Genomic DNA, 16,270 nt, shown 5'->3' on the forward strand with positions numbered 1-16,270 from the left:
TCAGTGTGACTGGGAATAAGTGAGTGACTGATTAAGTGTAACTCTGAGTCAGACATAGTTAGTCAGAGTGAATGAAAATAAGTGAGAGTGGGAGTGAAAGAGAGTAAGTATGAGTGAGTGAAAGAATGATGAATGTGATTTAGTTTGAGACACTGGATGAGTGAATGAGAGAGAACACATAAGATTGAGAGTGAGTATGAGGTACTCAGAGTAAAAAACTGCTAGTGAGTGAGAATATATAACTTAATCAGAGTAAACATGAGTGTGAACGAGCAAGAATGAGTGAGAGAAGAATGAGTGCAAATGAGTGTGAATGGATGAGTATGCATGAGTGAGTAAGAATGTGGTGTTATGCTTGCAAGTGTGCCATTGGCGCTGGCATACTGTAGGTATTTCTCTGCTTATGATGGTGCCCAGGGCAAAATACTGACGAATCATTCTGGATGCAATTCTTAGCATGACAGGAACCTGTGACAAAATACTGGCACTGACATATAATAATTCTTGGCATAGGAGGCAACAGTGAAAAACTGCTGGTAGAACATAGGAGGCAATTTGTTTCCTAAGGAAACTGAGGCATATGTGAGGCTTCAACCATGACAAAATTCTGGCTCTGATATACTATAGATAATTGTTGATGTAAGGATCGCACATGGTATATAGCCATCATTAATGGCAATATTCTTGCACTGGCTTATTATATTTAATGTTTGGCAAAAGAAGTACCCATGGATTTTGAGGGGCACCCATGACAAAATGCTAGCCCTGGCACAATGAAGGTTACTTTTCAATTACGACGGCAACCACATCACATTTAAAAAAACTGGAACCAACTTCTGGGTAGCTTAGGTTTTAAATTGTGCTTTAAAATGCAATGTGACCACATTTCAAAATGTTCTTGGGTGAGAACACCCTTGAACCTGAAGGTATTGCATCCCATCACTTTCAAAGATCTAAACTACGTGCAATCTACAATAAACATTGTTTGTTTTGTGTGGTTATAATACTTATGCGGTTATTATGGCACTTCAGCAATATCAATCATTGTAATTTCATGAAGGTTAAGGTCAGGGCCACTCGAATTATGCAATTTTGCAACTGCAGTGTTTTTCGGACAATTATGGATTTGTTGCATTTGCCACATAATCCATAATCTCTGGCATAATCTGAAGATTTCAGCAAACAATGTTGTTTCTATCTCAGACGGTTTAAAAGTTACCAAAAATGCAGCAAATCATGTTGACGTACAGAGGAATGCCCTTTGAACAGGTTGGCTGGCCACCTTTCTGTGCTTATTGCTATATTAGGGTGTTAATCTTGTACCAATAAGGGGCACCCTATGCCCAGACAGTGTTAACAAATGTAAAAATGAGAAAATAATTAAGTAATACTATTGCAAACTGAGACACAGTATCCCACATAATGTGCCTTTTCTTGCCACATAATTTGGTCAACCTTACCAATATATTTTGCCCCCTTTCCCCACTGCATAACTTTAGTGGCCCTAGTTAAGATCTTCTTGGGAAGATTCGAGATCATAGGTTATATGATGTTACGTCTGGTGATGTCATTAATGTCATAGAGTGTGTCACATCACTTGTGCTACCCCGGGCATTTTGGGGGAATTTATTTCCAACCTCTGTCTATCTAATAGGAAGGCTCACAATGATGACTCATGCTTCAATATTTTCATGTCTACTCCAATAACAGGGATGCATTTCTTTCTTTGTCCAGTTTGCTTTGCTTTGCCACTGTGAGTACAGTCTTAGTGCAGTTAACTTTTCTTTGACAGTCTCTGGGTGTCACCTATGTGTTTGTACGCTACCATCCTGCTTCACAAGAAAGTTCGTAGGTATGAACCTTGCAGTCAAAATCAGCAGCTGCTTGTAACTGATATACATCATCACCCCATGAACCCCTCGGTTTAAGCCAGGGAGATGAACACTCAGAAACTCTTGGAAGTACATCAACAAGTATTGTCTTTGTGCACTACCCATGCCTCACATACCCTCCACCAATCCACTAGCTGCATTTACATAGTCTACAGTGTGATAACTGTGTCTCCTAAGCTAATTGTGTACTAAACGTGAGGGGAAAAAACTATGCATAACCAAGTAACATAAATATGTAACAGCGCTTCTTCAGCCCACAGTTCTAATTGTAATTTTGATTTTGTAGATAAGAATTGCTCTTATAACATGGAATTTATGGACCGTGGAAATCCATGCCATGACACGTGCTCCAATCCTAAAATAAGTCAACTTTGTAAGGAGCCAGTTAGTGAAGGATGCTTCTGCCCTCCAGGTAGGTATTTTCATATATGTCTTACTAAATCAAAATGTGCTCAACAGAATGTATGCAAAAAGTAGGGAAAATTGACTGATCCATTTGGGAAATTTGCAACACTGCAGAAAAGTGTGTATCAACTGCGATGCTAGGCCTTTTGAACATTTCCTGAGAGATGTGTTTCGTAATCATCTGCGTAGGAGAAATTTCTACGGACCTTTGGCTTGCTGTATATTACTGTTAAACAATTTCTCTTTATCCAGTGCAGGGATGAGCCTACATTTCTTTTCTCCAAGTGGGTACTCAGCGATAACGCAAGGGGTCCTTACTTATATCCCAAAGACAGGATTTGTAGATTATTTTCCAGAACACGAAAATACATTCTTTATTTTGTCCTTTTTGGAAGTAGACATAGGCTACACTGCTCTTAGGTGTACTGCCTTCAATCCTTCGATTCTAGGTCTTTGAAAATATTTTATGTACACAGTGCCCTTCCCCTTAATATAGAGTGGTCTGAACTTACAAAAAAGTTTTGCTAGCCTCCAAATCCTCCTAATATGAGTGTTTTGGTCATGTACAAAATTACAAATTAGTTTGCCCAGACTTAACACGAGACACAGTGGAAAGAAGGCCCAATGTATCAGGTCGTCATTGCCAGCTCCCCTCGTTGCTATGTTACACTTGCTCTCGACGTTTTGTTTTTGACTTCAGAGTCACTCTCTTGTTAACGCTACCATATTGTGTCATTACAACACCATTATTTCAGCCATGCACTCTTAACTTTGTACTAACCTATTGTACTGTTTTTTCCATACACTCTGTGCAATCTTCTCTGGTTATTTTGTATCACTGTATTAGCTTTCTGTCGGACCTGCAGTTTTCCCACTGCTCTGCCGCCCGATTTTGCTGCTGTTTTTCGCCCTTTCCCTTCTGCTTCCCGCATCACAGTGCCCCTCACTCCTCCCAGGACTTACTTATTGAAAGACGAAGCACTGCCACGCAGCGGACATGCCTCTGGGGCACTGAAGGCCCACCAAAGGCAAGCCTTACTGCGCCAGTCCGTGCCTGCGCCCAGCACCAGGAACCTTAGTTCTACCTCCTCACGCTGCTACACCACCTCAGACCTTTCAGCCGGGTGCATCGAGAACAACTGCTGCCACACATCTCTGCGCACCATCAGATTTGCCTGCCATCACTGCCAGTCACCTGCAACACCAAAGCAACCACCAACTCCAGAGATACTACAACCATGACTGCGTCCACCACGCTGTCCAAGACCACCATGGCATAACTCCAGTGCATTCTACTCAGTGCATGATCACTTGGCAAACACGCCATGGAGATCTGGGACATGATCTTATCCCTTACCCCGGATGTCAACTTCATCACAATGACCGGGCTGTACCCCACCTCCGCACCAGACATCGCCATCGCCACCCCGAACACTACAAGATAACACACCGGGACCTGAACAACAAACACAGACGTGGAATTCCCATCATTCGCAAGGACACAATCTTCTGAATGAGCTCCTCAGACAGCTCAACCCTGATACTGGAGCATCTCAACTCTCATCTCTACACAGATAGAAAAAGCACCATCAGAGGCAACCTCGCCTACAGACCACCAAGACTACGTCCCAGCTTCTACAACACCATCTCTTATCACATCGCCCCAATCACCATTGACTCCGAAAATTATATCTTCCTAGGGGATCTTAACTTCCACCTCGATGACCCCAGCGACTCCAACACCACTGACATTCTAGAAAGTAAGAGCAACATTGGCCTCAAACATTTTGTCACTGACCCTACCTACATCGTGGGACGCACATTCAACCCCATTTTCACATCCTGCAACAGAGTCAAGTACAACCAGGTCCAACAGCTCACCTGCAATGACCACTACAGCATCCACTTCACCATCTCAGGACCTACCAACACTGGCACCATGCCCTCCAGCTCCATGCGCAGAAACTGGAAAAAGATATCTGAAGACCAGTGGAACAACACTTTCAACTCACACCACCCAGACACAACATTCAACCCAGAACAGGCTTTGAAGAACCTCTCCCAGTGGATTACAGAAAGTGCTGACATAATCACCCTGCCAATCTAGCCAAATTCAAAGGCCTTCCATAAGAGCCAGCTGGTTCACCGTGGAGCTGAAATCCACCAAACACAACTGCCGGCAACTAGAAAGGAAGTGGCACAGCAGAAGAGACACAGGAGACCATACCACCTTTCATGACAGCACTCGACCAGTACCACGCCTCCTTAAAGAAACAAAAAAGAACTCCCTAACAGACCACATAGAAGACAGCACAAACTGCTGCAAGGAGCTCTTCACCATCATGAAAGAGTTCTCAAATGCCGCAACCTCAACAAAATGACAATCACCCCTCCCAAAACCTTTTTGACACCCTGGCGGACTTCTTCCACAATAAAATCTCAATCATCTATGAAAACTTCAAACCCCCAACCCCTTCTGCCGACACCATCAGCCTGCTCAAAAACACAAACATAAACCCCGAACACCTGCTCACCCGTTTGGGACCATCTCACAACTCCAGCCACAATCTCTATCATTAACACACTCAGAAGCACCCTGTCCCCACCACGTCTCCGCGTCAGAGCCTCCTTCTCTGGGAACTGGAAACACGCTGAAGTGAGACTCCTCCTGAAGAAACCATCCACTGACCCAGCAGAACTGAAGAACTGCAAGCTCATCTCCGTGCTCCTCTTTCCAATGAATGTTCTTAAGAAGGCAATCAACCAGCAACTCACTGAACACCTGGAACACAACAACCTCCTGGACCCCTCTAAATCTGGATTCCATGCCAACCACAGCACCGACACTGCCCTAATCGCAGCCACTGATGACATCAGGGCTCTTCTGGACCACGGCGAAACTGCAGCCCTCATCCTCCTGGTTCCATCAGCTGCCTTCAACACTGGCTCCCATCGCATCTTTATCAGCAGACTCCACCACATCAGAATTCAGGGAGATGCCCTCAAATGGATTGCCTCATACCTCACCAGAAGAAGCCAGAGAATACCTTGGAACCCAAGAAGATCATCTGTGGCGTCCCTCAAGATTGTCCCTCAGCCCCACCATCTTCAACATGTACATGACCCCCCTGGCCAATACCGTCAGATTGCATGGACTGAAAAAGCTCTACTACGCCAACAACACCCAACTCATCCTCTTACTGTTCGAAGACCCACCCACCACCAGAGCCACTTCCACGGATGAATGATGTGCAGCAACTGTCTTAAGCTCAACACGGACAAGATGGAAGTCCTCATCTTTGTAAACAACACCTCACAATGGAGCAACACATGGTGGCTGGCTGAACTCGGCCCATCCCCTGCCCGACAGACCACGCCCGCAACCGTGGCATCATCTTGGACAGCAAGCTATCTATGAAGAAATAGTAAACACAGTCTCATCCACCTGCTTTCACACCGTACAAATGCTCCACAAGATCTTCAGGTGGCTCCCAGTCAACACCAGAAGGACTATCACACAGGCCGTCATCACCAGCAGGCTGGACTATGGGAACACACTATACGGAGAAATCACTGCACGCCTTCTGAGAAGATTACAGACAAAACAAAACTCAGCGGAAAGACTCATCCTCGATCATCCCAGACGAACCCACATCACACCTCACCTAAGGAAGCTACACTGGCTCCCTATCTAGAAGAATTGCCAGTTCAAGATGTTGACCCACACATACAAAGCCCGGCATAACAAAGGATCAGTATACATCTATAAATGCATGACCTTCCACCAAGTGATCAGACACCTACGATCTGCCTCCCTCTTCCTTGCAGACACACCCCGGATCTGCTGAGGCAACATCAGATGATTCTTCTTCTCACACCAGCAACCAAATGAACACCTTCCCCTGCACCTCAGGACTACCTTATCGCTGCAGCAATTCAGGAAAACACTCAAGACCTGGCTGTTTGAATAAACAGATCACCACAAAGCAGTTAGCAACTCCAGCGCCTTAAGACCCTGGTGATTTGTTGAGTTTTACAAATCCTTGATTGATTGATTACATTCACAAAGCTATGGCAGCAGATTTGCAATGAATATTTTGTCCCCCTGAAATGTGCAGCTGCAGTTTGATAGCCTGCCGGCTCTGTGTCACAAATGGACCTGAGGATGGACCAGTGCTTAATTTGTAATAAATTGTGTGCAGGTTTCCAAATCCCAGCCCAGAACACCACAGCCAGCACTCTTACGTGTTGGCGTATAAAATACCAAGGCTGTGTAGTCTAGAATCCACGCCATGTCACTTTTATCGTCTCGCAGGCGCTCCTGCATCTTATCTCACTCTTGCAGGTCCAAGCATTGTGATAGTGTGTTCGTATTTACTTTTTGCTTCTTTCCTCTTTCTGTATTTTTCCCTCTCTTAGTCTCGGTATCTGTGTGATGAAGAAAAATAAGTGCCGAGCCCCAAAAAATGAGTAAAGGTGGGCTACCAGCTACCACCAGCTCAAATTAAGTACTGACATGAACCAGGCAACGAACACACTCATTTTGGACAAGGCCCACCATAAATAACAAGGCATCGAGAACACACACCAATCTACAATGTATTAGTTCCCATCTGTCGCATCAACATGCCTATGGGGACTGCTGTTATAAGATGGCTTCCTCCAGATACTTACCGCATCAACTATCAGAAAAGCATTGACATGTATATGTAATGCAGAAAGGGTGACAGGGGCCTTAATGTAAGGAAAGTAAATGCTCCCCAGTTCCTGTTAGTAAATGACTGACATATTTGAGTTTAGGGAGACTTTTACCCCTCAGATCCTGGTGCCACTGCAACTGCTGCACTAATGATTAATATACAACTGCAAACATACCATAAATGGCAATGCTTAGTTTAGATGTGGGAATGTAAACCTGTACTTCAAAGCTCATGTATTCCATGCAGAGACCAGACATTTCTGTCACCTGCATTCGGTGTTTCTGCTCGTGCAGGAGCCATGCGCTAGCTCAACACTACTGTAGGGAAAACTATATTTGTAGATTCTAGTACATTTCTCTGTAAACTAAGCATATGCTGGAATCAGCACCTGCCACACCAAATAGTATATATCCAAAAACAAACTTTCTCATTTTGCACACAGAGACGATTTCTGTGTGACATGCACATCAGTGAAATGCACCCTTTTCTCAAAGTTTACTAGCACATTTTGGGAAACAAGCATTGGGAATGTCAATAGGTCTTGATGAAAGTGCCTCTGCAGTCACTAGTGAATTTTGGCAGACAATGCATCATCATAAACTCCAACACTCATCCTTGCTTTCATGCATTCATTACTCCATCCACACATCCGTACACAGACTCATTATTGCAATCACCAACTTACCCATCCACGATAAAACAACAAACATATGCAAGATAAATTATAAGAATAAAAGTATAAAAAAAGAACACATGCCCCCTTGTAAATGGTATGCTTGCAATAAAGAAATATAAAAATAAAATTAAACATAGCAGTAGGTGGCCATCTTGCAATGATATTGTACAAAATGTATCCTTGTTTTAAATGTCCAACAGGTCTGCCCCATTTAGAAGCAAGGTGTTGGCCATTTTAGAGCAATAATCAGAGGTATACTATGGACAATAGCATTCCAATATGGGTACACAGTATATACGTTGTGGCTGTGTTGGATGCATTTCATTGTAGATGAAATGAGCAGCAACTGAGCAGGCCCAAAGCACTCACTGGAGAGCTTCAAGATGCTCTAAAAAATTGTAAAAGGCTAAAGTAAATAAGGAAATAAATAAACAGGGACCTCTACAAAGAGCAAATGCAATACTAAAGGTCTGGCTAACCAGCTGTGCCACTGATTACAGTAGTTTTCAGGAAGAAATGTAATCAGGCAAAATGCCTTCACTTGCAGGACAGTGGTGCCAATGACAGAAGTGTACAGATCCTTACCCCATTTTGTATGTTGTCATGCATTTTCATAATAAAGAAATCAGGCCTACTGCCTTTATCATGAATTATAATAATAAGAATATTACACCTATGGCACATAACAAAACATTTTCCAGTGAACCAACTCTGACCTGTAGCCTATAATATTGGCCTGTCACAATAAGCAACTCACACTCACTGTATTAATCACACATTTTCACAGAAGGAAACAATCAGGCATACAACCATAAACGTTAAAACATATACAGACTTATGCCTGGCACAAACAAATACAACCCCTTCTAATAGGGGCTAACAAGGATTATCACAGTAGAAATCCTCTACCATCAAGTTTGTTATAGGGGTTGCTACAATTCAAAACTTGCCTACTATGGTAATCTGTGAGATTCCATGTAACAAAATGGCTGTCTAAAACCTTTAGCCCAGTGAAATACCCATTTACCCCTAAATGCGCATTGGTTTATCAAATGCTTCCCCAACAAAGAGGTCTGAACTTCTGCTATTGCTATAACTTTTCATAATAAAAAGATTACACTGGTGGCATTGGACATAATTTTTCCCAGTGAACCAATGAGGTCTATAGACTTTATCATTGCCTTTACACAGTAACCTACTCAGTCCTACTGTATTGAGTTTAAGTTTTTCTACAAGGTAGCCTTCAGGCATTCAGTCAAAAAATTATAAATATATACAAAATTAGATTCAGCAAGTCAAAATACAAACCTTCCAAGAGGGCCTATCAAGTATTATCCCAGTGCAAATCTTCCACCTCAAGAATTTGTCAGGATAGGTAACCAACTCCAAAACACCTGCATGATATGGTAATCTGTAGGATTCAATTAAAATACTTCATTATAGGCTTTAGCACAGTGTGATAACAATTCACACTTAAAGGTCTTTGGAATTAAAATAAGTTTTTTCACAATACATAAGTCAGGTCAACTGACTTTGCCATAATTTTCATAATAAACTGATCAGACCTATGGCACTATACATAACCTTTTCAAGTGGACAAATCATGCCTTTTGCCTTTATCATTGCTTGTCACCATAACCTACTTAGATCTACTGTGTTGAGCATATGCTTGCCCATAAGGCACTCATCAGCCTTACAGCCATAAAATAGATAGAAAATGTAAGTTGGCAAAACAAACTACAATCCTCCTAAAATGATCTAACAAGGATAATCATATTGCACATCTTCTACCCCAAATTTTGTTACAGTGGGTATCTAAAACAAAAACCCATGCCTATAAACGTAATCTGTGAGATTCCATGTAACAAAACATGTCCCTACAGGTTTTAGCATACTTTAATAACAATCCACACTTGAATGCTCATTGACTCAAGCATATGGGTCCCAATTCACCAAGGTAAACTTAGACGTTTGGTCTAAATTTAGACCAAACATCTAAGTTTATGACATTGGGAATTCGCAAATGGAATTAACAAGTGATATCTTTACATCCACACTCGCGCCTGATCTCTAAGTTTAACTTTATTTATCTGGCCCATGCTTTACACGATATATATGAAATGCCTACCTTTGCAGTATCTTTAAATTGCTGACTCATCATGCCTATAACCTTGATCATTGAATTTGCACCATCAACAACTCAGTTTTCAAAATGGAAAAAAGTGAAATATGAACACACTTTTTCAGCAGAAGCATCCATCCTCTCTTCTGTAAATGCTGACTTAAGAAAGTCAACATGTACGTGGAGCCAAAGCCCAACTTTATCAGTAATTCTCCTGTATGCTCTTTTTCTGTTACATGCGGTCTTACTCTAGCTCCAAGCAAAGGCTTTCTGAATCAAGCTCATAATACCCGGAAACAGCCTCAGGTTTTCATGCCATTGATTTTGAAGTTCTTACGAAATCAAGTTTGGTAATTTTGAAAGGAAATATCAATAAATATTTTGCAAATATTGGGTCTAGAATGTTTAAAATTCTGACTAAAGATGTTGCCATAATCTTGATTCTTGATATAGCAGGGCTTGTCACACTGCATTAGGCATATAATGAAAATAAACGGCACAATGATGAGCATAGCATTGTGTCTAAAGTTGTACCATAAAGGCCTAATTCACAAAGGTAAATATATATTTACTATCACCGAGATATAACTCAACACTTTTTTGTGCTGCTAACTATAACTGGTGAATTTCTGTCTTTTTTTTAGTTCAAAACATAAATGTTGTCATTGAGAAACCCACCTACCTATACCATTACTTTAACCCGTTTGCTGCTACGCCTTTTCCAAGGCTTTTTGGGGGGGCATTTGGGATAGTTATGTTTAGGCCCCCATAACTTTTTTCCATTTAAGGGATCCCTGCCAAATATGTATCCTTTTTTTCCAACATCCTGGGAATTCTAAAGGTACCCAGGGTTTGTGGATTTCACAGGAGGGGACCGAGAAATTAGCCAAAATACAGCTAGCTGCATTTTGGGATTTTCGGGAAAAATGGGAAAAAGGTGCTGCAGAAGGAAGCGTCTTTTTTTTCCCTGCAAATGGTATCAATGAAGGGTTTATGGGGCTAAAATCACTACCTTCCCAACTTTCAGGAACAGGCAGACGAGTCAGAAAACTACATTTTCCAACACAGTTTTGGCATTTTAGTGGGACATAGCCCATTTTTCCTATTTGTTGTGCATTCAACCTCCGTCCAGTTAGTGGTACCAATGGTGGATCCTAGAAAGCTATACCTTTTTGAACAGTAGTTAAAATTCTGAATTCAGCAAGGGGTTATTTGTATAAATTCTTCAAGGTTTTCCTATAGAAAGTAACAGTTAAAATAAAAGAATTTCGAAATTGAGTTGGAATAAATAGCCTTTGGCAACTATGTTTTAATCTGAATCTTCTACTAAATATGATATATTTTTTAAAGCAATATACCTATACGTCCACTGAATCCTTCTGGTTGTGGGGATATATGAGGCTTGTAGGTTCACCAAGAACCGAAGGTACCCAGCGCCAATAACTGAGCTGCATTTTGCAATGGTTTTTCATTGTAAACAGCAATTCATATAAAGAATGAAAAATAGGTATTGAGGAAACCTATGTACTTCTGAAATGGGCACAATATACGGAGTTTAGAAGCAGTGGTTATTTGCACATCTCTGAATATGTGGGTACCAATAATAATGTGAATTAGAGGGCATTTCTGAAAATGAATTTTCTTTACACACTGTCTTACATTTGGAAGGTGCAAATGCAGAGAAGGACAATTGGTAATAACATTTGTTTTACTATTCTGTATTTCCCTAAGTCACCCAATAACAATGATATCTTACTTGGTTGGGTAGGCCTAGTGCCTGTGACAGGAAATGGGCCAAAACGCAACGTGGACACATCACATTTTGTTTGAAATGTGCCTAGCTGTTGATTTTAGGCCCTAGCTCAGCCGGCACCTAGGTAAACCTAGCAAACCTGCATATTTTTTAAACCTACATACACAGGGGAATCCAGGATGGGTGACGTGTGTGGCTTGCATCAGCTTCTGTTATCTAGAATCACTTGCAAGCCTCAACATGCGGCTAAAAAAACACATTTTGATGGAACGTTCTGAAATCTGCGGGAGACACAAACTTCCACCCATCCTGCATTCCCCCAAGTCTCCCAATAAAAATAGTGCCTCACTTGTGTGGGTAGGCCCAGTGCCTGCGAAACGGGGAAAAATGCAATGTGGACACCACATTTTTCCACTGAAAACTGAACTTTATTTTGCAATATGCCTAGCTGTGGATTTTGGGCCTTAGCTCAGCCGGCATATAGGGAAACCTAGAAAACCTGTACATTTTCTAAAACTAGACACCCAGGGCTATCCCGGGGGTGCTGACATGCGTGGCTTTCAACACTTTTATTTACCCAGAATCCCTTACAGACCTTAAGCTTTGACTAAAAAACTAATTTTCCTCATATTTCCATGATGGAAAGCTCTGAAATCTGCAAGGAGCAGCAAACTTCCATCCACTCAGCATTTTCCCAAGTCCCCCTATAAAAATAGTACCTTACTTGCATGTGTAGGCCTTGTGCCTGTGACAGGAAATGGGGCAAAACCTTTTGTGGAGACATCAACATTATCTATCCCAAAACGATCTGGTTTTGCAAGTGTGTAGCCTGCATTTTGGTCCCGTGCTCGGTGGCCATCTAGGGATAGCTACCAAACCCAGAAATGTCTGAAAGCTAGACACCCAGGGGAGTCCATGGAGGTGTAGTTTGTGTGGATACCCCAACTTTTTCTTACCCAGAATCCCCTACAAACCTCAAATTTAGCTAAAGAAAACCACATTTTCCTCACATATGTTTCTGCTGGCACAAATTTCCTACCACCCAGCATTTCCCTTAGTCTCCAGATAAAAATGATACCGAACCTATATATTGAAAAACAATACCACTCACTTGCCATAGACAGCAAGATTCACCAGCACCTACTCTGCACAGACACAGCAAGCATCAACAATATCTCCTTAGAAAAGAAGAACAAAAGAATGTTACACACAAGACAACACAATACACATTGTGCACAATTCCAAGGAGAATTTCACATACAATAAAACAGAAGCTAAATATGCTGCTAATATTACAGCATTTACAAAAATCACATTCATGCAGGGAAATAATACTCATTTACAGTAAACAGTACAAAAACGTTTTCTTGGAGAAGTGTGGCTCACTGGTTAGAGTAGGCAGACCTGGAAGCAGAGGTCAGCCCGGGACCAGGGTTCAATTCCCGGCTCGGCTGGGTCTTGAGTCCATAAATTGTCCATGGACTTGATAATTCTCGCTCCAGTGCATACTCGATTCATGGGTTCACACTCTGCGACTCTGGGCAATAGCTTGCTTAATCTCCACAATGGCCCCTCGCGGCGGGATGCCTGGCTTTCACCTTGTGGATGCCCTGCTGGGTTATCTCACAGGGGAATACCAGGACGGGTTCCCTAAGCAAGCGCTTAGAGACCGGTTGGTGATTTGCGCTATATAAATATCTGTACATTTACATTTACATTTACCAAACACAACCTGCAAATCTACCAGTGCTAAAACCGCAGGCAAGGAGTTACAGCAAAGGAAAACAAAACCTTTGCACTACAATAAAAAAAAAGAAATAAAACATTACAATAAGAAATGATGACAAGAAATAACACAGTTAATATTATAAAACCTTATTTCTGCCCATCACCACCCAAATGCAATTGACTCACAACACCATCCAGAAAAGCCAGTCTACACACACAGCCAGCAAAATTCCCAGCCCAAACACACCACCAGCCAAACACCAGTGCACAAACAGTGTCAACCCGGCACAAGTCCATTCACACCGCCGGCCATACATACCACCAGCCAAACACCTGGCCACGCACACCTCTAGCCAAGTGCCAATCCACGCACATCATTAGGCAAGCACCAATCCACACACACCGCTAGCCAAGTATTAATCAATGCAAAACACCAACCATGCGCCACTTGACTCACACCGCGAGGTACCAGCCTATGCACACCTCCAGCCAAGCACCAGTCCATGCACACAGCTGGCCAAGTGCTAGTCCACACACACCATCAGCCAAGTGCCAGTCCACACACATCACCAGCCAAGTGCTAGTCTACACACCGCCAGTGGGAGCACACTGCCTCACAGTCCCAGCACAGTTCGCCCCTTTGCATCCTGATAAATTCAGTACATAGTTCAAACTTGCCAAAAATATGGCTGATCTGCCCCCAGAAGGGGCAGAAAATGGCCAAGACATTGCCCCAAATAAAGGGGAGCAATCTTTGCCTAAAGGGACACTTCCCGACATAGAAGAAACTACAGTCTCTGGTGTCTAGTGGTCTTCCTCCCCACCCCAGATGGTAGATAAGCCTAAAAATGGGAAATTTGCCCTCTGAGTGGGGGACGATTTTCTTTTTTAAATTCCCCAATTGGGAGCGACCCTTTCCCAAAGGGTCTCTCCCTGTAATCAGTATAATAAAAACATTCTTGGCTTCTAGTGGGTTTCGACCTCCCTGCCCTTCCAGGGGGGTGATCAGCCTAAAAAATGGTGGGGGGAAGGTGGGAGGGCAAAACATGGATCAAACATGACCACAGCGGAGCGACCCTTGCCTAAGGGGTCGCTCCGAAAAATGCAGTAAAGATCAGCCTGGTGGTCTAGAAGGTGGATTCCATCTCTACCATTTCAGCCCCACCCATGATGGTGGAGCAGGAATCCACTCCATACAGATACAGGGGGAAAGTCCTTTCCCCCTGCAAACATATTCCTACAGGAACCCCCCCCCCCGAAGGTCTCACCAAATAGCAGTCCTCTCCCTGGACACGCAGAAAGCTAATGGCTTTAGGCATATCCCTGACTGCACTTGATGATGTCAGCACACAGTGAGCATGCTGACATCATCTGAAGTGGGTGCTTGGGGGTGGCAGCAGAAGCGCTTCCATGCCATCCCTGGTGAGGGGGCAGTGCCAGTGCTTCACCAGTGAATGTCTAAGTTTTTTTTAAACAAAAAGACTGTAGGTGAGGAGGTGTCCTTACGATTCACAACCCCGATGCAGCCCGAGTTAGTAAGTGGAGGAAGGGCGCGGAAGTGAACAGCAGTATTTTATTATGAATAAAGATGCTGCTTTTACTGAAAATTGACATTTGGGAGTTTTAAAAAAGAGCTCTTAGCCAACAATCGTTATACAATTATGAACTACTCCCACATGAACCAGTATCCGGACTACAATTCCCAGAATGCCTAGCACTAGATTTAAGGCACGGCATATTGAAACAGCCAATAATTGTTACCACCTGACGAAGACGGAAGTTGAAACGTGTTGTGGTATCACTAGACCATTGCTGCACTAATAAAGAGCTGATCAATTACACTTCTGGGAGTGCGGAGTAATCCTCTTTTGTTTAACCGCATGTCAAGGGGTGTGTGGTCTCTACCCTCAACGCCACATCAGCAGTCGATGCGCCGCTTATGGACCACAATTGATGTACACATTTTTTTTATAGAAAGCGACAGCGCCCGGTGTGTGCAAAGACTTATGGAGCAGGCGGGGAGATACTTATCTCCTGTGGGGCGCACTCAGCGTTTGAAGACCGGGGAACCGGAGGACCCAACTTCAACACCCGTCTGGCGGGACTTCATTACAAAGGACTGCCTCATCTAATAACTGTAGGTGAGGAGGTGTCCTTACGATTCACAACACCGATGCGGCCCGAGTTAGTAAGTGGAGGAAGGGCACGGAAGTGAACAGCAGTATTTTATTATGAATAAAGATGCCGATTTTACTGAAAGGTGGCATATCGGAGTTTTAACCCCTTCAGCGCTGCGCGGATTCCCCCGCGGTGCTGAAGGGTTCGAGCGCGGGCGGGGCCATGACGGAACGGTTCCGTCATGAGCACAGCTCAACCGATGCTCATGACGGAATCGTTCCGTCATGAGCATGGAAGGGGTTAAAGTAAAGCACATAGCCAACAATAGTTATACAATTATGAACTACTTCCACATGAATCAGTATCGTGTGACTACAATTCCCAGCATGCCTAGCACTAGATTTAAGGCACAACATATTGAAACAGCCAATAATTGTTACCACCTGACGAGGACGGAAGTCGAAACGTGCTGTGGTACCACTAGACCATTGTTGCAATAATAAAGAGCTGATAAATTACACTTCTGGGAGTGCGGCGTATTCCTTCTTTGTTTAACCACATGTCTAGGGGTGTGTAGTCTCTACTACCAACGCCGCACCAGCAGTCGAGCGCGCCGCTTATGGAACACAATTGACTGCACAACAGATTTTGATAGAAAGTTGCAGCGCACGATGTGTGCGAAGACTTATGGAGCAGGCGGAGAGATACTTATCTCCTGCCAGGCGCACTCAGCGTTTGAAGACCGGGCAACCGGAGGACCCAACTTCAACACCCGCCTGTCGTGACTTCATTACAAAGGACTGCCTCATCTAATGACTGTAGGTGAGGAGGTGTCCTTACGATTCACAACACCGATACTGCCCGAGTTAGCGAGTG

General features: G+C 43.2%; 1 protein-coding gene across 1 annotated transcript in view; it reads left to right on the forward strand.

The window, feature by feature from the left end:
- LOC146860897 (uncharacterized) overlaps window positions 1-16,270 on the forward strand; it is a 1,545,865-nt gene that overhangs the window by 321,289 nt on the left and 1,208,306 nt on the right. The window contains exon 7 of the mRNA XM_085646178.1: window positions 2,179-2,304. Within this exon, the coding sequence (XP_085502304.1) occupies window positions 2,179-2,304 (126 nt within the window). The remainder of the gene's footprint in view (window positions 1-2,178; window positions 2,305-16,270) is intronic.

Source organism: Triturus cristatus, chromosome 3_1 (assembly GCF_964204655.1).
Source record: "Triturus cristatus chromosome 3_1, aTriCri1.1, whole genome shotgun sequence".
NCBI classification, from domain to species: domain Eukaryota; kingdom Metazoa; phylum Chordata; class Amphibia; order Caudata; family Salamandridae; genus Triturus; species Triturus cristatus.